At 40.6% G+C, this 15,601-nt stretch overlaps 1 protein-coding gene across 2 annotated transcripts in view; it reads left to right on the forward strand.

Annotated features, from left to right (window-relative positions):
* The first annotated feature begins 212 nt into the window (after window positions 1-212).
* The window catches only part of IL18R1 (interleukin 18 receptor 1), a 35,448-nt gene continuing 20,059 nt past the window's right edge, over window positions 213-15,601 (forward strand). The window contains exons 1-4 of one of the 2 annotated variants that reach the window (XM_044263760.1): window positions 213-2,666; window positions 5,732-5,840; window positions 7,575-7,660; window positions 11,588-11,831. In XM_044263760.1, the coding sequence (XP_044119695.1) occupies window positions 7,603-7,660; window positions 11,588-11,831 (302 nt within the window). In that variant the 5' untranslated portion in view covers window positions 213-2,666; window positions 5,732-5,840; window positions 7,575-7,602. The remainder of the gene's footprint in view (window positions 2,667-5,731; window positions 5,841-7,574; window positions 7,661-11,587; window positions 11,832-15,601) is intronic. The other variant, XM_044263758.1, reaches the window with a different exon arrangement.

The following is a 15,601-nucleotide window of genomic DNA, read 5'->3' on the forward strand; positions in this document are numbered from 1 at the left end:
AAATGGCAAGATTTCGTTTCTTTTGATGGCTGCATAGTGATTAGCAGACATTTTTAATTTGGTAACAATCAATTGGTCTTTTTTAAAAGATTTTATTTATTTCTTTGACAGAGACAGGGACAGCAAGAGAGGGAATACAAGCAAGGGGAGTGGGAGAGGGAGAAGCAGGCTTCACACTGAGCGGGAAGCCTGATGTGGGGCTCCATCTCAGGATCATGACCTGGGCTGAAGGCAGATGCCTAATGACTGAGCCATCCATGTGCCCCACAATTGGTCAATTTTTCTTATATGGTTAGTGTTTTCTGTGTCTTAGCTAAGTGTTGTTTTGTTTGTTTGTTTGGTTTAACCTTGAGGTCTGGAGATATTTCTTCATGTATCTTTATGAAATATTCCAGTTTCCAGCTTTTCTATTTAAGTCTATGGTCCACTGTGAGTTGATATTCGCATACAGAATGAGGTAAGGGTCAACGTTCATTTTTTTTTTTTTCCCCTATAGAGATGCCCAATTGTTTCAGCAACACTTGTGGAAGACTTTTCTTTCTCTTGAACTGACATGGTGCTCTGTCAAAAATCATTAGGCTGTATATGTGTGGGTCTATTATTCTACTTTCTATTATTTTTCATTTATATGCTCATGCAAATATCACACTGCCAAGATTAGTATTTCCTTATTGTAAATCTTCAAGTCAGAGTAAGTTCTCTAACTTTGTTCTTTATGCCCAACATTGTTCTGATTGTTCCAGATCATTTGCGTTTTCATGTATATTTAAAGCCAGTTTCTCAATTCCTTTGAAAATTCCTCCCAGGATTTGGATTGCATGAAATATACAGACTCTATAACCTAAAGTCTTATGTATAGACTCTATGAACTCCACAGTTTGTGCAGAATAAATATCTTAACAATGAATCTTCCAATCCATGGTATATCCCTCCATTTTTATGTCTTTCATGTCTCTTAGCAGTATTTTGTTGATTTCATGGTAGACATTTTGTACACATTTATGAGAGTTATACTTTGATATTTGATTTTTTATGGTATTGTAAATGGTATTTTTAACAAATTTCATTTTTCAAATTTCCATTACCAGCATATAGAACTATAATTGATTTTTGTATATTGAATTTTTATTCCACGATCTTGCTAAACTCATTTATGACTTCCAGCAGCTTTTTAGTATATTTCGAAGGGCGAGCTACATAAAATTATGCCGTCTATCAGAAAGAGTAGTTTTATCTTTTCCTTTACAATCCGTGTGCCTTCTATTTTTATTTCTTTACTTTTCACAAAAAGACATCGTTATCTTGTTCTCTGCTTTATCAGATTAGGAATGTTCCTTTTGGTTTTCAGTATTCTAAGTGTTGTTAATGAAGGAAAAGCTGTTGAATTTTGTCAGATGCTTGTTCTTATTGCATTATTGGGATAATTGTATGATCTTTCTCTTTTATTTTGTGATGAACTATTTTGACTGAAGAAAAGGGATGAAAATCACTATCTCATTAAACCCTCTCATTGTCAGCCATTCTTCGGTTTTGTTGGAAAGATCCTACTACAGACCAATCTAAAAACTTTGAAACACGTGTTCTCTTTTTGCCTTCTTTTCTTCTAAACAGTTAAAAAATCTCAATTGAACACGTCTGCTCCCTCTCTATGACTTCCTGAAAGAGATACCCCCGCCCCCCAAGCCTAAACAGAAGTCCTCAGCACAGATCTGAGACTTGAGTGCCTCAGAGAATGGTCTCCTCCTCACTTTGGATGACCCCAGGGAGCCTTCCTGTGTTTGGGGGCCTCTTTCTTGGCCTCCTTCCCCTTAACCACAGGTGGTGCCCCTCTGCCCAGTGAAGGCTGTTTCCTCCCCAACCTGACTCTGGTGCAAATCTCTCGGCGGCCTGTAGGGTGCGCAAGGAGCAGCACCGAGCGTCCCGGGGCTTTACAGGTCCCGTGGACACCGCCCACCGCCCGGGAGCTCCCGAAACTCGCTGCGCGCTGCTGGGACCACAGCAGATCTCGGCGCAAGGGCGAGGCGTGGGATTTTCCGGCTTCGTGCAGTAGCGCCCGCGATCAAGCGGCTCCCGGAACTCAGAGGCGGGGCGCCCAGTGGAGTCCATATACCCGGTACGCTCCAAGGGGCGCCCCAGACTAGGAGCACCCCAGAACCAAAGCATCCGGAACCGGGCGTACCCCCCGCCCCACCTAGGAAAACCGCGAACTGGGAGGATTCCCAGCCCCGACCCTCACTGGGAGGAATCCCCGACGAGGAGCATCTCTGATTGGAGCATCCCTGACCCGGACACTCGGCGGGATAGAACAGCGCCCCACCTAGCACTGCGGACACGGAGCTGCGTCCCACCACAGCCTCCGCGGCTGCCAGACGCCTTTTCTTTCCGCTTACTCTCTGTTCCTTTTTTTTTTTTCTTCTTCTTCTTTTTTTTCTTTTTTCCCTTTCTTTCGCCAACCTTCTCTAGTTGCCTTACATCTTTAATCACACTTGTGATCACACTTTAATCACACCCCTCTCGTTCCTTTCCTGTTTCCCAGTCCCAGTGGCTAGGGAGGCAGCGCACCGCACTTTCTCACCTGCTTCTGGAAACCCTGCCTCCGCCGTCGCGACCAGAGTGCAGGAGGGACGGCCGCCCCCGCCGGGGCCTCGCGGAACTCGGCTCTGAAGGTAAGGAGCCGCGCCCCGCCGCCAGCCGCATCCCCTTCCCACTGCCCTCTTCCTCCAGCCCGCCAGGGAAGGGGCAAGAGGCGCCCCAGCCTCGGGGCAGGGCTTCTAAAAAAACAAGATCGTTTAAGAACGAGTGCCGTTATGTGTACAGATCTTCCTCCACTTCTGATGGTAGTTCTGAAAAACCCCGCCGAAGCTGGGAATAGCCTGTCACTGGAACATACATTTAATACATAAAACCTCCTGAACAACACACTTAGACCAGTTTACCTTGAAGGTGCTCCAAACACTTCCATCAGCCTACAGTTGGGCAAAAGCCTCTAACACGACACCTAATTCATAATAAGGCGTCAATAATAATTGAATAGCTTGTTTAATTGGTGGAATAGTACACTGAAAGGGAGATACAGAATGGTTGCTTGGGTACAGAGTGGTTTTAAGTGTATCTCTTGTTCACCCTCATAATCCCCATGGGGACTAGGAGTTGCAGCTGATGGGGATCATAGAGCATATCACTAGCCTGGGAAAAAAATCCAAATTCAAAATCCAAGTATGGTTTCCACTGAATGTGTATCTCTTTTGCACCATCACACAATCAAAAAAACCTAAGTAGAACCATCATATGTAGGGGCTGTGTATATATATGTATACATGCAGATATGTATATACATCAGTATAGTTTTAAATATTGAGTGGATGTGTTATATATATATATATATATATATATATACACACACACACACACACACTCAATATGTCTTAAATAGTAACTTATTGTTAAAAATATATACTTCTGATATATTAAATTGACTTTTAGGTATACAAATAAGTCCCCTAGATTAGTGTCTACCATGGTTGCATATTAGAATCACCTGGAGGAGTTTTATCAGTCAGGATGCTTAGACTGTACCTCAGCTGTCTGGCTGGGGACCAACATGCTGTGGTGGTGGTGGTGGTGGTGGTTGTTATTGTTATTTAAGTTCCAGGGGGCGATGAGTGCCCTAGCCTTCATATCAGTTGTTACATGTATTTTCTGAGATGTCATGATATTAGAAGTATTTCAAAGGTAAGATTAGGCAGATGTTACAGAGGATCAAATGATCACCTAAGACACCAAACTGTTTATACTTGATGAATTGAATGCATTCATCAATTTAGCAAATAATAAACAAACATAAAGTATGTCAGTTGGGGACAAGTGCTATGAATGGAAAAACAAAGCGCAGAGGAAGAGGAGAGAGTGGTGTGCGCACGCATGCTTGGGCATGCACACGTGTTTGCACACACACGCATGCACAGTGCACATATTTGCTCCCAAGCTGTCATGCTGTTAGATCTCCGTAGAGCGCTTGCAGACAACCCATACATGATTAACTATACTGTCAGCACACTGTAAAGGAATGGCAGGACTCTTTAATTAATTAGAGAGAAGGAATTAGTAGCTCTTTGAGGAAAACAAGTTGAGTTAGACCTAGCTTCATACCAAATAAGAAAATTGTTAATGGGTAAAACAGTTCTAATGTAAAAAAAAAAACAAAAAACAAACAAACAAAAAATCCCTAAGCCATAAAAATGAAGAAAGTATACCTTGAGTATGCATCTGACCACTGAGGGGAAAGGAATGTTCAACAATAGAAAAGTAATAGAAAAGTCAAAAAGGAAATCATGGTGGGCTTGACTTTGTAAATGTAAAGTCTCCCAAATGTGAAAACAGAAAAGGAAGAATTTGAAAGTAAACTCAACAAATTAAAACAAACAAAACAAAACACTAAAACATCTAAGAACTGGACCAAAGTCATAAAAAGATAGTTCATACACACAGGAATAAAATAGCTAAACACTATATGCTTAATATTCTCCCATATTTATATCAGCAGAATGCAGGTCTAAGAAAACCATGAGACATCATTACCAATTTGAAGAGTGAATTACATTTAAAGAATGAGAACACCCAATGCTTATTTGGGTGTGGTAGATGTATATTATCTTCCACAACTGAGGAGTATGAATTATTACATTTCTGGAATGCAGTTTGGTAGTAAGTGTTTATCATGTTTAAAATGTATTCTCTGTCCTATAAACTGTATTGCCATTGTCATAACACCAAGAAAATAATTACAAAGGTAGATAAGTAACTAACATTGAAGTGATATTTATGACACATGGATACTTTGCGCTAGTAATTCATGAAACCTTCACATCACTTCCGGGAGGAGGTATTGTTATTCTCTTTCCTGGATAAAGAAACTGAAGAGCAGGGAGGATAAGTGATTTGTCCAAAGTTATTCAGCTGGGAAAGAATAGGATAAGGATTCAAATCCAGCTAGTCTGGTGCCAGAGACTGTGCTCCCAAACCTCATCTGTACCGCCTAACACAAAAAGATAGTCATAGGGGTTATTTTGTAATAAAATATACCTTATAAATTATAATAGACACATACTGAGGGATATATGTAGCAATTAAGAATGATATTAACAAAGAGATTTTTGTGACACAGCAAAGTGATCATTGATTAAGTAGAAAATGCAGGATATGAACATTTTTTAACATCTTAATTATTTGAAAATCATGCAGAAAAAGTACAATGAAGCATGTTAAAGTATTATGCATATTGATATCATTTTCTTCTTTTCAATCTTCATTTTATAATGTCCTATATTGGGCATTATACTACTTTAGAAATCAAAAACAATTTTTTAAAAAGAAAGAGAAAGAAAAAAATTTAAAAATTATGGAAAGGCAAAAAAAAATCAATGTAAAACACAATACTAACCCCCCCAAATTCCTTCATGCAAGAAATTTAATATTTATATTCTTCTATGTATGTCTAATTAATAGTAGGATATCTATGACATTTCTTAGAACAGCTTTTCTTTTGGAAATGAGTTCTATTTTTTAATATCTTGATCTTTTAAATCTATAGTAAGTACATTAAAATTTATGTATCTACACACACAGAACAGTGCCAATATCAGCTAATTTGGGATCATAACATATTTCATATTGAAACTCAGAGGTAACTCATCAGAATACTGAATTATTTCATAGAAACTTTCTCTCTCAGCAGACCTTAAAAATTAACAGAAACCCAAACCAAGAAGAAAACAGCAGTGCCCTTTACAAGGCTGTGTCAACCTTAACCAGAGGAAATAATACTTTTCTTTCTATCTGAGGTAAGAGAATGGATAGTTAATAATAAATGTGTGTATGTGTGTGTGGGTGCTTTCCATATGTAGTTAACTCTTTGTCTTTACTTAATTGATATTTCTTGGAAGTTACAGCAGATGCTTTGTTATTCATTAAGATTTAGTTTAAGTTTACTTAGGTTTACAGTTACATTAAGTTTACTGATATTGGCACTGTTCTGATGTAAATAATTTGACCCCTTAGCCACTAAACTTCATCCAGGAATTGGGGATTAACAGTCTTCCCCCCCATCCTCCCCTCCTCCTCCTTCTTTTTTAAATATGGGAGGTGAGTGGCAGTTGGTAACAGAATTATCTGGGACTGAGGGGTTACCAGGCATCCAGAAAGCTTTTTGTTACTTAGCTCATCTAATGACTCAATAATTTTGATGATAGGCCTTCTTCCTCATCTCCATTTTGGTAGTGAGCAGATAGGGTAGATTTTATTACATTTGGTAATGAGAAGATAGGACCAATAATTTTGGTGATAGACCTTCTTCCTCATCTCCATTTTGGTAATGAGTAGATAAGATCTGAGACTTTAAGTAACTTGTCTAAGGTTACACCAGTAGTCAAGGCTCAAGCTGGAATGCTGACCCAGGTTTGTGTGCCTCAGGAAGCAAGCTCTTCTGTCCACCCAGTGGAGTTTGGTGTGTACTGTGCAAGGATCATGGGATTGCTTATGCAATATTCACACTAGTGTCAGAGACCCAATGCCCCCTTCCTCCGTTCTACTCTCTAAATCTGTAATTCATAGGATAAAAGATTGATTGAGTAGGATTGAAATTCAACACATATTTGAGTTCATGGAGATTAGGCATTTGGAGTATAGGAAACTCCTGTTTTGTCTCCCCACTTCCCTCAAATAAACACACACCCATACACCTATTCCTGTGTAACAAGTATTAATGCTTATTCTGTGCTAGGCATTGTTCTGGACTCTGGTGATATAGTAATGAACAAAATAGACTCAGTTCCTAACTTATAAAGAACTTAGTTCTGAAGAAGGGAGTTGGATATTTAAAAACCGAAGCCACAAGTGACACCTGGGTGACTCTGTCGGTTGAGCCACTGCCTATGGCTCAGGTCATGATCCCAGGATCCTGGGATCGAGTACTGCATTGGGCTCCTTGCTCAGCAGGGAGCCCACTTCTCTCTCTGCCTCTGCCCGCCACTCTGCCTGCTTGTGCTCTCCTTCTCTGTCTCTCTGACAAATAAATAAATAAATAAATAAATTTGTTAAAAAAAAATTCAAGCCACAGATGAAGATTATGATGAGCATTTTGGTATGATGAGAGAAAAAAGGACACACACACAGACACACACATCTGTACATGGGCAGACCTGCCATACATATCTCAGTATACCGCAGACTGTCTATTCATAGAGCAGTAGATTTTCTGGAAATATTTTTGTTCTCACCTTTGACCTTCGAGGTAAGGTTTAGTAGACCAGGCTCAAATACAGCAGACTCACTTGTATTAGAAAATTGCACACATAGGAATTTTTTTCTGGATGCTGAAGTTCATTACCTTGAAATTTTATGAATTCTCCGTGGCTGAAAGTTCTGAGAATACTTGGTGAGTATATAAAGAGATAAGAAAACTTACTTCACTGATTTTTAAAAAAGTCTGTGTGCCAGATTTTTAAAAATCTCCTTCATGAGACTGGTGTATGTTTGTTTGCAAATTTTGGCTGAACCTATCTTATTCTGTTTTCCAGAGAAACCACTAGAAGCAGAATCCTCAAGATGCATCGTATAGAACTACTCTTGACATTTCTGATGTTTATGTTTACAAGCACCTCAGGTAAGTAAGCATAATCATTCATAAGCATACTTAATGCGTAGTCTAGAGGGAATATCAAGGTTTCACTTCTGTATGTGGAGGTGGCTTTTGAGGATGCTGAATTTATTAAAATTAGTGGTTTTAGATTTTACTGTGAAAGTTGTCAACCCTTTGATGTCCCTGGCATAGAGAACAAAAGGTTCATAGGAATGAAATCAAGTAAATAATCCTATGGGTTTAATGAAAAGGAAAAGATTTAGTTCTCTGGGTTTATGCAGAGAGAGTAGGATTGTATCTGGAAACGAATTACTTTGGTCTGAGATGAAAATCTGCTTTATGTTATTTAAAACTGAAGAGTTCACAGCCATATTTATTATTGATTTTTAGAAATTTTTACACACATTCTTTTTCTTCCAACATGAAGGCCAAGATTCATCTCATTATTTAGGTCGTGAAGACAGTGAGTGGTAAATATTCCAGTTAGAAAGAGTACATAAGAAAGACTGCATAGACTGGGAAAAGCAGGTAGGATTTATATCAGGTGGCAGGTACAAGTTAAAACTGATTAGCAGTAGCCTCTGCTTTCGGCTCAGGTCGTGATCCCAGGGTCCTGGGATTGAGCCCTGCGTCGGGCTCTCTGCGCCTCAGGGAGCCTGCTTCCTCCAATCTCTCTCTCTCTGCCTGCCTCTCTGCCTACTTGTGATTTCTCTCTGTCGAATAAATAAAATATTAAAAAAAATTGATTAGCAGTGATGGCTTGGAGACTTTTATCAAGAAGGATTCTGTGGGTTCATCAGAATTCTTTGGGGAAGAGATTCATGACTGATTAGCACGGTTCTCCTTATGCTTTGGAGGACTAGGTGGGAACACAAATACTGATTTGACTTGTTCTGTTATCTAGGAGGGGGTAACACATGAGCCCATATCCCCTACTTTGAGAATTATTGCTGAAGAGATAGGGAATTTAAGTTATTGATACTTTCAAATAATTCCAGTCCCATATTTACTTAAGTGGGTCCATTTTTGTTGAGATCCAGATAATGCAATACTACCCAGATGTAAGAGGAAGGAGGTAGATGTGCTCCTCTTGATGCCAGATGACTAATCTGTTACGAACTGCAGAGTGAAAAAGCAAGATGCAAGAAAATGTGCACCATGGGTACCTTGTTCCATAGACATGCACTAATAACCTTGCTCCCAAGTTACGATGACACATGTTTCAGGTTCAAAAATAGTCACATAGCCAATTCTATAAGGCTACTAAGGTCCCAGCTCTTTGTCCTTTTAGGTGTCTGAAGAGCATCTCTCATAAAGGGTTGACTCTGGACAAATATGACAATATTCCACATGAGGATTAATTTAACCTAGTAGAAGTTGAATGACAATATCCCATGTATTGTTCAAACTCTAGACATTTCCAAACGTACCCATCCTTCCACAGTGTCTAGGTTGTTGACCTGTTGGATTCTTACTCTCTGTTCATATAGGAATGGGAGGAACTGCTCTGGACAGTCCATACACTTTGAACTCCATTCATTTTTTTTTTCAACCAATAACCATTTCTAATCTACAAAGCCTACAATGTGAAGCTAAAGATTAGGTAGTGGAAGCTGTTAGCTGCTAGGGGAGCATGAACTTTTAATCTCCAACATCTACCCCTGGAGAATATGTAAGCCAGGTTAGGTTTCTGCAAATGATAGATCCTCCCTCAAAGAAATGGTGGATGTGTCTATCACAACACAAGCACAGGTGGCTATAGAAGTATTTGGGTTTTTTTAAGTGTGACCAAAACCTAGAAATAACCCATATGTTCAACACCCATAGAATGGATAAATTGTCAAATATGAACACGACTGGATGTACTACCTATGAGGAAAGCACAAATCAGTGCTTCATGCAGCAACATGGATGTCTATCGGAGACATGATGAGTATAGACTGTAGGATCTGTGTCCTTTGTTTTATGTATATCACATCCCTGAAACAGGAAAATAAGTGAAATTGGTTTTGACTTGCCATCCTTTTGGATGTCAATTAAAACTAACACCAACACTTACACATGTATCACACCTTCTGTGTTGAAGTAGTGAAATGTAAGATGGAGTTTCTATAACAACCACCAAACTCAAGATCGGTATACATTAACACTTGTACTTTGAGGTAAATTTGACATCCATGTTTTCAAAGAATGCTTCTACCATTTGAGCCACTTCCTCTTGACATTGTGGTTAACAACATCGAGTTAAAACTAGACCGTTGCTTTGAGAAATAGACCCTAACTGGAGAGGAGGCATATTCTCCATGCCCTCAGAGAAATGCTCTACTTAATTTAAGGATTCTCGTTCTCAAAATTCAGCTAAAGGGCACAGTAGGTGGGAAAGTAAATTGATGCAGCCACTGCAGAAAACTCTATGGAGGTTCCTCAAAAAATTACAAATAGACCATACAATTCAGTAATTTCACTTCTGAGTATTTACCTAAAGGAAACACACTAATTTGAAAAGATACATGCATCCCTATGTTGACTGCAGTGTTGGCCATCTATCCATTGATAGATGAATGGATGAAGACAGTGGTGGAGATATATATATATATATATATATATATATATATACACACACACACACACACACACACACACTCACACACACACACACACACTAAAATATTACTCAACCACAAAAAAGAGTAAGATCTTGCCATTTGGGACAACATGGATGGACCTAAAGTGTATTATGTTAACTGAAATAAGTCAGAAAGAGAAAGACAAATAGCATATAATTTTGCTTATATGTGGAATCTAAAAAATAAATGAATAAACCAATGAGCAAATGCAGACTCTTTAAAATACAGAGAACCAATTGGTGGTTGCCAGAAGGGAGGCATGGGAGAGTAAAATACATAAAGGAGATTAAGAAGTAAATCTTCCAGTTATTATAATAAAATAAATAAATCATGGGGATGAAAATTATAGCATAGGCAGTATAAACAATAATTTTGTAATAACATTGTATGTGATAAAGGATGACGACATTGAATGATGGTTAACACCAAGTAATGTATAGAATTGTTGAATCAATATGTTTGTTGTACACCTGAAACTAATAACACTGGATGTTATTTATACTTGAATCCAATAAAAAGACACGCTGGAGCCACTGGATAACAGGATATGGAAAGGGTCCATGAGGGCTAACTTTGAACTATCGGAAGTTCAAAACAAGGGGAATGATGACTCTCTTAGCTGAAAGGATCAGATAACCTGCCAGAGTACCTGGGTTGATTGAGAAAGAGGGAGGGAGGGAGAGGGAAAGCTTGCAAGAGCACTGAAGGAGGGGATTAACAGATACCTAGACTGGGAGTGATACTGTATTAATCACTTCTTGATGATTCATGTGGTAACTTGGAGAGATAATGGGCTCATACACACTCTGAGCTACACAGGAGCCCCTTAACCATCCCCTGGGTTGCCCAGGGAATGGTCAGGTAAACTGATTAAAGGTACACTTCTGGTGAGCCAGGTGAGGAACTCTGAGGCCTCTACGTTTGTTTTGATTTCCGTGGAGATGTCCCAGCTAGCGACATTTTTGGGGGGGTGGGTGTGGCAACACTGTGACCTCTGTGGCTTTCCTTAGGAGGAAGCTGTCATGTATAACATTTTCTTTGAAAAGCTTTCACTGCATTCATCTGTCTTCTTGCTCTGGTAAGTTAGGTTTTGGTGATGCCCTGTTTGAAAAAAGTTGTTGGAAATTTTGTCTTCATTTATGCCCTGAGAGTGTCCTAGTGTTGGAAAGATTGACCCAAAAATGAGAACTCACAAGACTGAGATATTGGGGTTGCTCAGGACTTTCTTACTCTCCTGGCTTATTTGGCTCATCCATTAGGAAAGAAAAACATTCACCTTTGTTATTCTCATTTTTTTTCCTTCTACTTTGCTAATTTTATGAAGAAACCTGTACTTTACGTTTTAACATCACCGCAGTCAGAGGGGAGCCTTTCTATCTGAAATATTGCTCATTAGCACCTGAGCCCAAGAATGAAACAGCTGCCGTAAGATGGTACAAGAGTAGTGGATCCCATGGGCGCATTGAGCTAAACTCAAGCAGTTTTCCCAGAATTTCTCTGTATGATCATGTTTTGGAGTTTTGGCCAGTGGAACTGGAGGACAGTGGATCTTACTTTTTCCATATGGGGTGAGTATAGCTTCTCTTTGTGTCAGCATTGTTCATCGCACTCTTGGACTTAGCTCAGCAAATCAGATATACAACAATCCGAGAGGATAATCCGTGCATTTACTCTCCCCTGCCCTTCCTACACCATGCAATAAATACTTTGTTATGGAAAAATCAAATTAAATATTTGCCCTTGTGTTTATCTGCTTAGTGATCTTAGTGAAAGAGGACCTGAATATTTCTTTTAGGGGATTCTTACCAAAGATAAGTGGGTGCCAAATGAAATTCATTTTAAAATTCAGCTGCTCCTATGGTGTAGAGTCACTGGTCAGATGGGATCAGTGAAGACTCCTTAATGACCATGTGGTGAGGGGGGGCAACGTCAGCTTCCCAGGTGGTGTCCTCGGGCTCGGGGTCAGAAGGGGTGTAGACTCATCTCAAGCCAGTTTTACAGGGTTTGTTGGGTATCCAGTGGTAGTGTGAGTGAAGGATGTGTGAGCCTTACAGCCCATCACAGACCTCTAGCCAGGGGCAGAGAGAAAGAAGAGCACAGAAAAGGCTTTTCATGACCTTCATGGGACAGACCCCTGTAGTCTATGCCAGGACGCTCATAATCAAGAGTCCAGGAATAATCAGTTCTATGAAATTAGAAAAACCAACTGAATATTTCAGTGACTATCACTGAATTAGGTTTTCTCTATACTTTCTTTGGTAGGCTGGGAAGGAGCAACTGGGGCAAGCAATGTTCTGTTGATGGATTATTGGTCTTGATTATAGAGATCTGAGACTAAGATCTGAGATCTGATCTGGTGAAAGAGAGCTCAGGGCCAACTGAGGGAGTGGTGGTGGTGTGCTCTTGGGTGTAGGAGATTTCTGGGGTGGGTCCCGATCATTATCAACGGTGGTGTTGGGAGCAGAGTGAGGCATCCTGGTGAAACCTTGTTATCACTTGCATGGTTTTGCACAAAATGAGGTCATTTAGGTTTGTTTCTATACATAGGAACCCCCAGGAGTCAGAAAGAAATTCAGAACTCTTTTTCTGTTGTTTGTTTTGACCTGTTATAAATTTTACGTGTTCCCTGAAGAGGGAAGATTCTAGAAGTAGGTCACAGCTAGGTGTTTTTGCACTAAGGTAGAATGAATACTCACAAATGGGGTTAAAAAAAATCTCCATAAGCTTGATCAAATAAAGGCATGATTTAAATGGAAGAAGTACCCCGGACAGGGCAGGAAGAACGCATTGAGGGGAAGAAGAGCCAGTTATCCACAGAGGACGCTTGGAGACAGATAGGGACAAAAACCATTAACTGTCTCTCTGATAGGGAGGGTGAAGAACATAGCCTGGGTTAGGAAGGCAAAGTGGAAGCGTCAACTAGAAACAGGCTGTCGGAGAAGTGTGGAGATCTAGGAAGATGATCTGACAGGGCAGGAAAAGCAAGGTGGCTTAGTGGCTGTGGTGATGAACTTTGAAAGATGTTGGAGGCTGAGCAATAATGTGAGACTAAAGTGATGGACTGAGGAGAACCTTGACAGTGGTTTTGAAAATCAATGGGTGGGGGGCGGGGGGGTTCAACATGCAGGTGGCTGAGTCTGTTGAGCTGAGCATCTGCCTTTGGCTCCAGTCATGATCTTGGGGTCCTGGGATTGAGCCCTGCATCAGGCTCCCTGCAGCAGGGAGTCTGATTTGCCCTCTCCCCTAGCTTGTGGTCACTTTCTCTCTTAAATAAATACATAAAGCTTTTTAAAAAAGAAAGAAAAAGAGAAAATCAATGGGAACCTACTCAGGTTGTTTTGGATGCATAGGGGCATTGAAGATGGGGATTTCTTTAAATTTGGGACACCTGTGTGTGTGTGTGTGTGTGTGTGTGTGTGTGTGCACATGTGTGCATGTGTGCACAGATTTAGGTGAGTAAGTCTTTCTAATTTCACATGGAATCTGTCGAAGACCAGATTCCAACCCTGGAATCCCTCCATTAGAACCATAATCCTTTTGTTTTTTGGGAATCTTCAGCTAATAATCAAAGGTCCCTGAAGACTGATATGTGAATTGTGAAGTCAGATCAAATTTAAGAAGGAAATCCACCAAGAAGGGAGGGAATGCAGGAGAGAGGGGGTTTTTGATGCTTGAGGGAAGGGCATGAAGATAGAGAGAAAAGCACATGCAGAAGTCTCACAATCATGTTCTAGATTGGCTTAGTAAGGGGCCTCCCAAGAATGCTAGAGCTTTACAAATCCCCTCTTGTGTGTCAGGAGTGGCTCCTGTGACCAGGAATGGATGGCCTTGTAAGGTAACAGGAATGGTTACAGCTTTGGGGCAGTTGGCCTCAGCGTCACACTGGCCTTCAAGCTCCCTGAGCAAGGACGGTCGGTGTCCCCTTGTTTCCTCATTTCCAGTGCAGTGGCTGGGACATGGAGGCATTCTGCCAGTCAGTACTTACTGGGTGTTAGGAATTGGGGACTGCAGAGGTAGAGAACAATATGGCCCAACAAGTTGGAAATATGCATATACTCTCTTCCTCAGAAGCAGCAGGACAGAAAGATTTAGAAATACATCTCTGTCCAGCTCAGCAGGACTGAAATTGGGAAAACATTAGACACATTTGAGAAGAAGATAATGTCAATGGGATTCTGAATCCTTTCCAAGGGCCGGGTAGCTCTATTATATTCCATGGCCTTTGACAACTGCTTTTAACTTTTAGGACAGCTTGTCAGTGCACTCATCGCTTCCTGCCCAGCCCTGACCACTCTTGTATGAATGCACACCCAAGGGAAGGGCCAGACCCACCTTAACTGTGAGAGCATAGTATTGGGCAGTGCAGGCCTGGCCTTTAGTGCCAAACTGAATTGTGTTGCATCCTGACCTTGCTGCTGACTGGTGTGGGAACTTGGGTCAGGTACTCAGCTTTAAGTGAAGTTTAGCTTTCTTATTTCACATAAGAGAAATCATCATCCCCTTTGCACATGCACAGTACAGTGCCGAGCGCTCAGTGAGTGCTAGTCTTCCTTCCAAGCTCCTGTAGACCTAGAGGGGGACTGCAAGGCCCTGTGGTAGGTACAGAAGGCACAGAGGACAACTTAACACATGTCTGTTGTATTTAGTATGGGCATCTATATGTCATATATGCAGTTTCAACAAACTTCAGGTTGCAAACATTTCCTTGTTTAGAAGTTCCTTTTTATGGTTCATCTCCCCTTCCAATTTACCCAAAAGCACATACCCTCCCCAATGTCCATAACCCTACCCCCCTTCTCCCAACCCCCCTCCCCCCAGCAACCCACAGTTTGTTTCGTGAGATTAAGAGTCACTTATGGTTTGTCTCCCTCCCTATCCCATCTTGGAGACTATGGACTCTGAAAAACAATCTGAGGGGTTTGAAGTGGCGGGGGGGTGGGAGGTTGGGGTACCAGGTGGTGGGTATTATAGAGGGCACAGCTTGCATGGAGCCCTGGGTGTGGTGAAAAAATAATGAATACTGTTTTTCTGAACATAAATAAATTGGAAAAAAAAAAAGAAGAAGTTCCTTTTTAAAAACTGTGTTAAAGTTGTTTCATCTTCCAGATTACTAATTTCTAATCAGAAGGAACATCAATGAAATCTACTCAAACTAATGTTTACTTAGTAGAATGCTAATATAGCTATGCAGTCACTCCAGACTTGGCTTTAATCAACAGTAAGAGAAGAGGATTGGAAGAAACCACCCAGAGAAATATAAAACCCAGTGCATTTATACAGACTTCCAGAAAACAAGTTCAGGAGTCTGTTTGTGGACCTCATCAATCCACTGCTACTG

The sequence above is a fragment of the Neovison vison genome, chromosome 8 (assembly GCF_020171115.1).
Source record: "Neovison vison isolate M4711 chromosome 8, ASM_NN_V1, whole genome shotgun sequence".
Lineage (NCBI taxonomy): Eukaryota > Metazoa > Chordata > Mammalia > Carnivora > Mustelidae > Neogale > Neogale vison.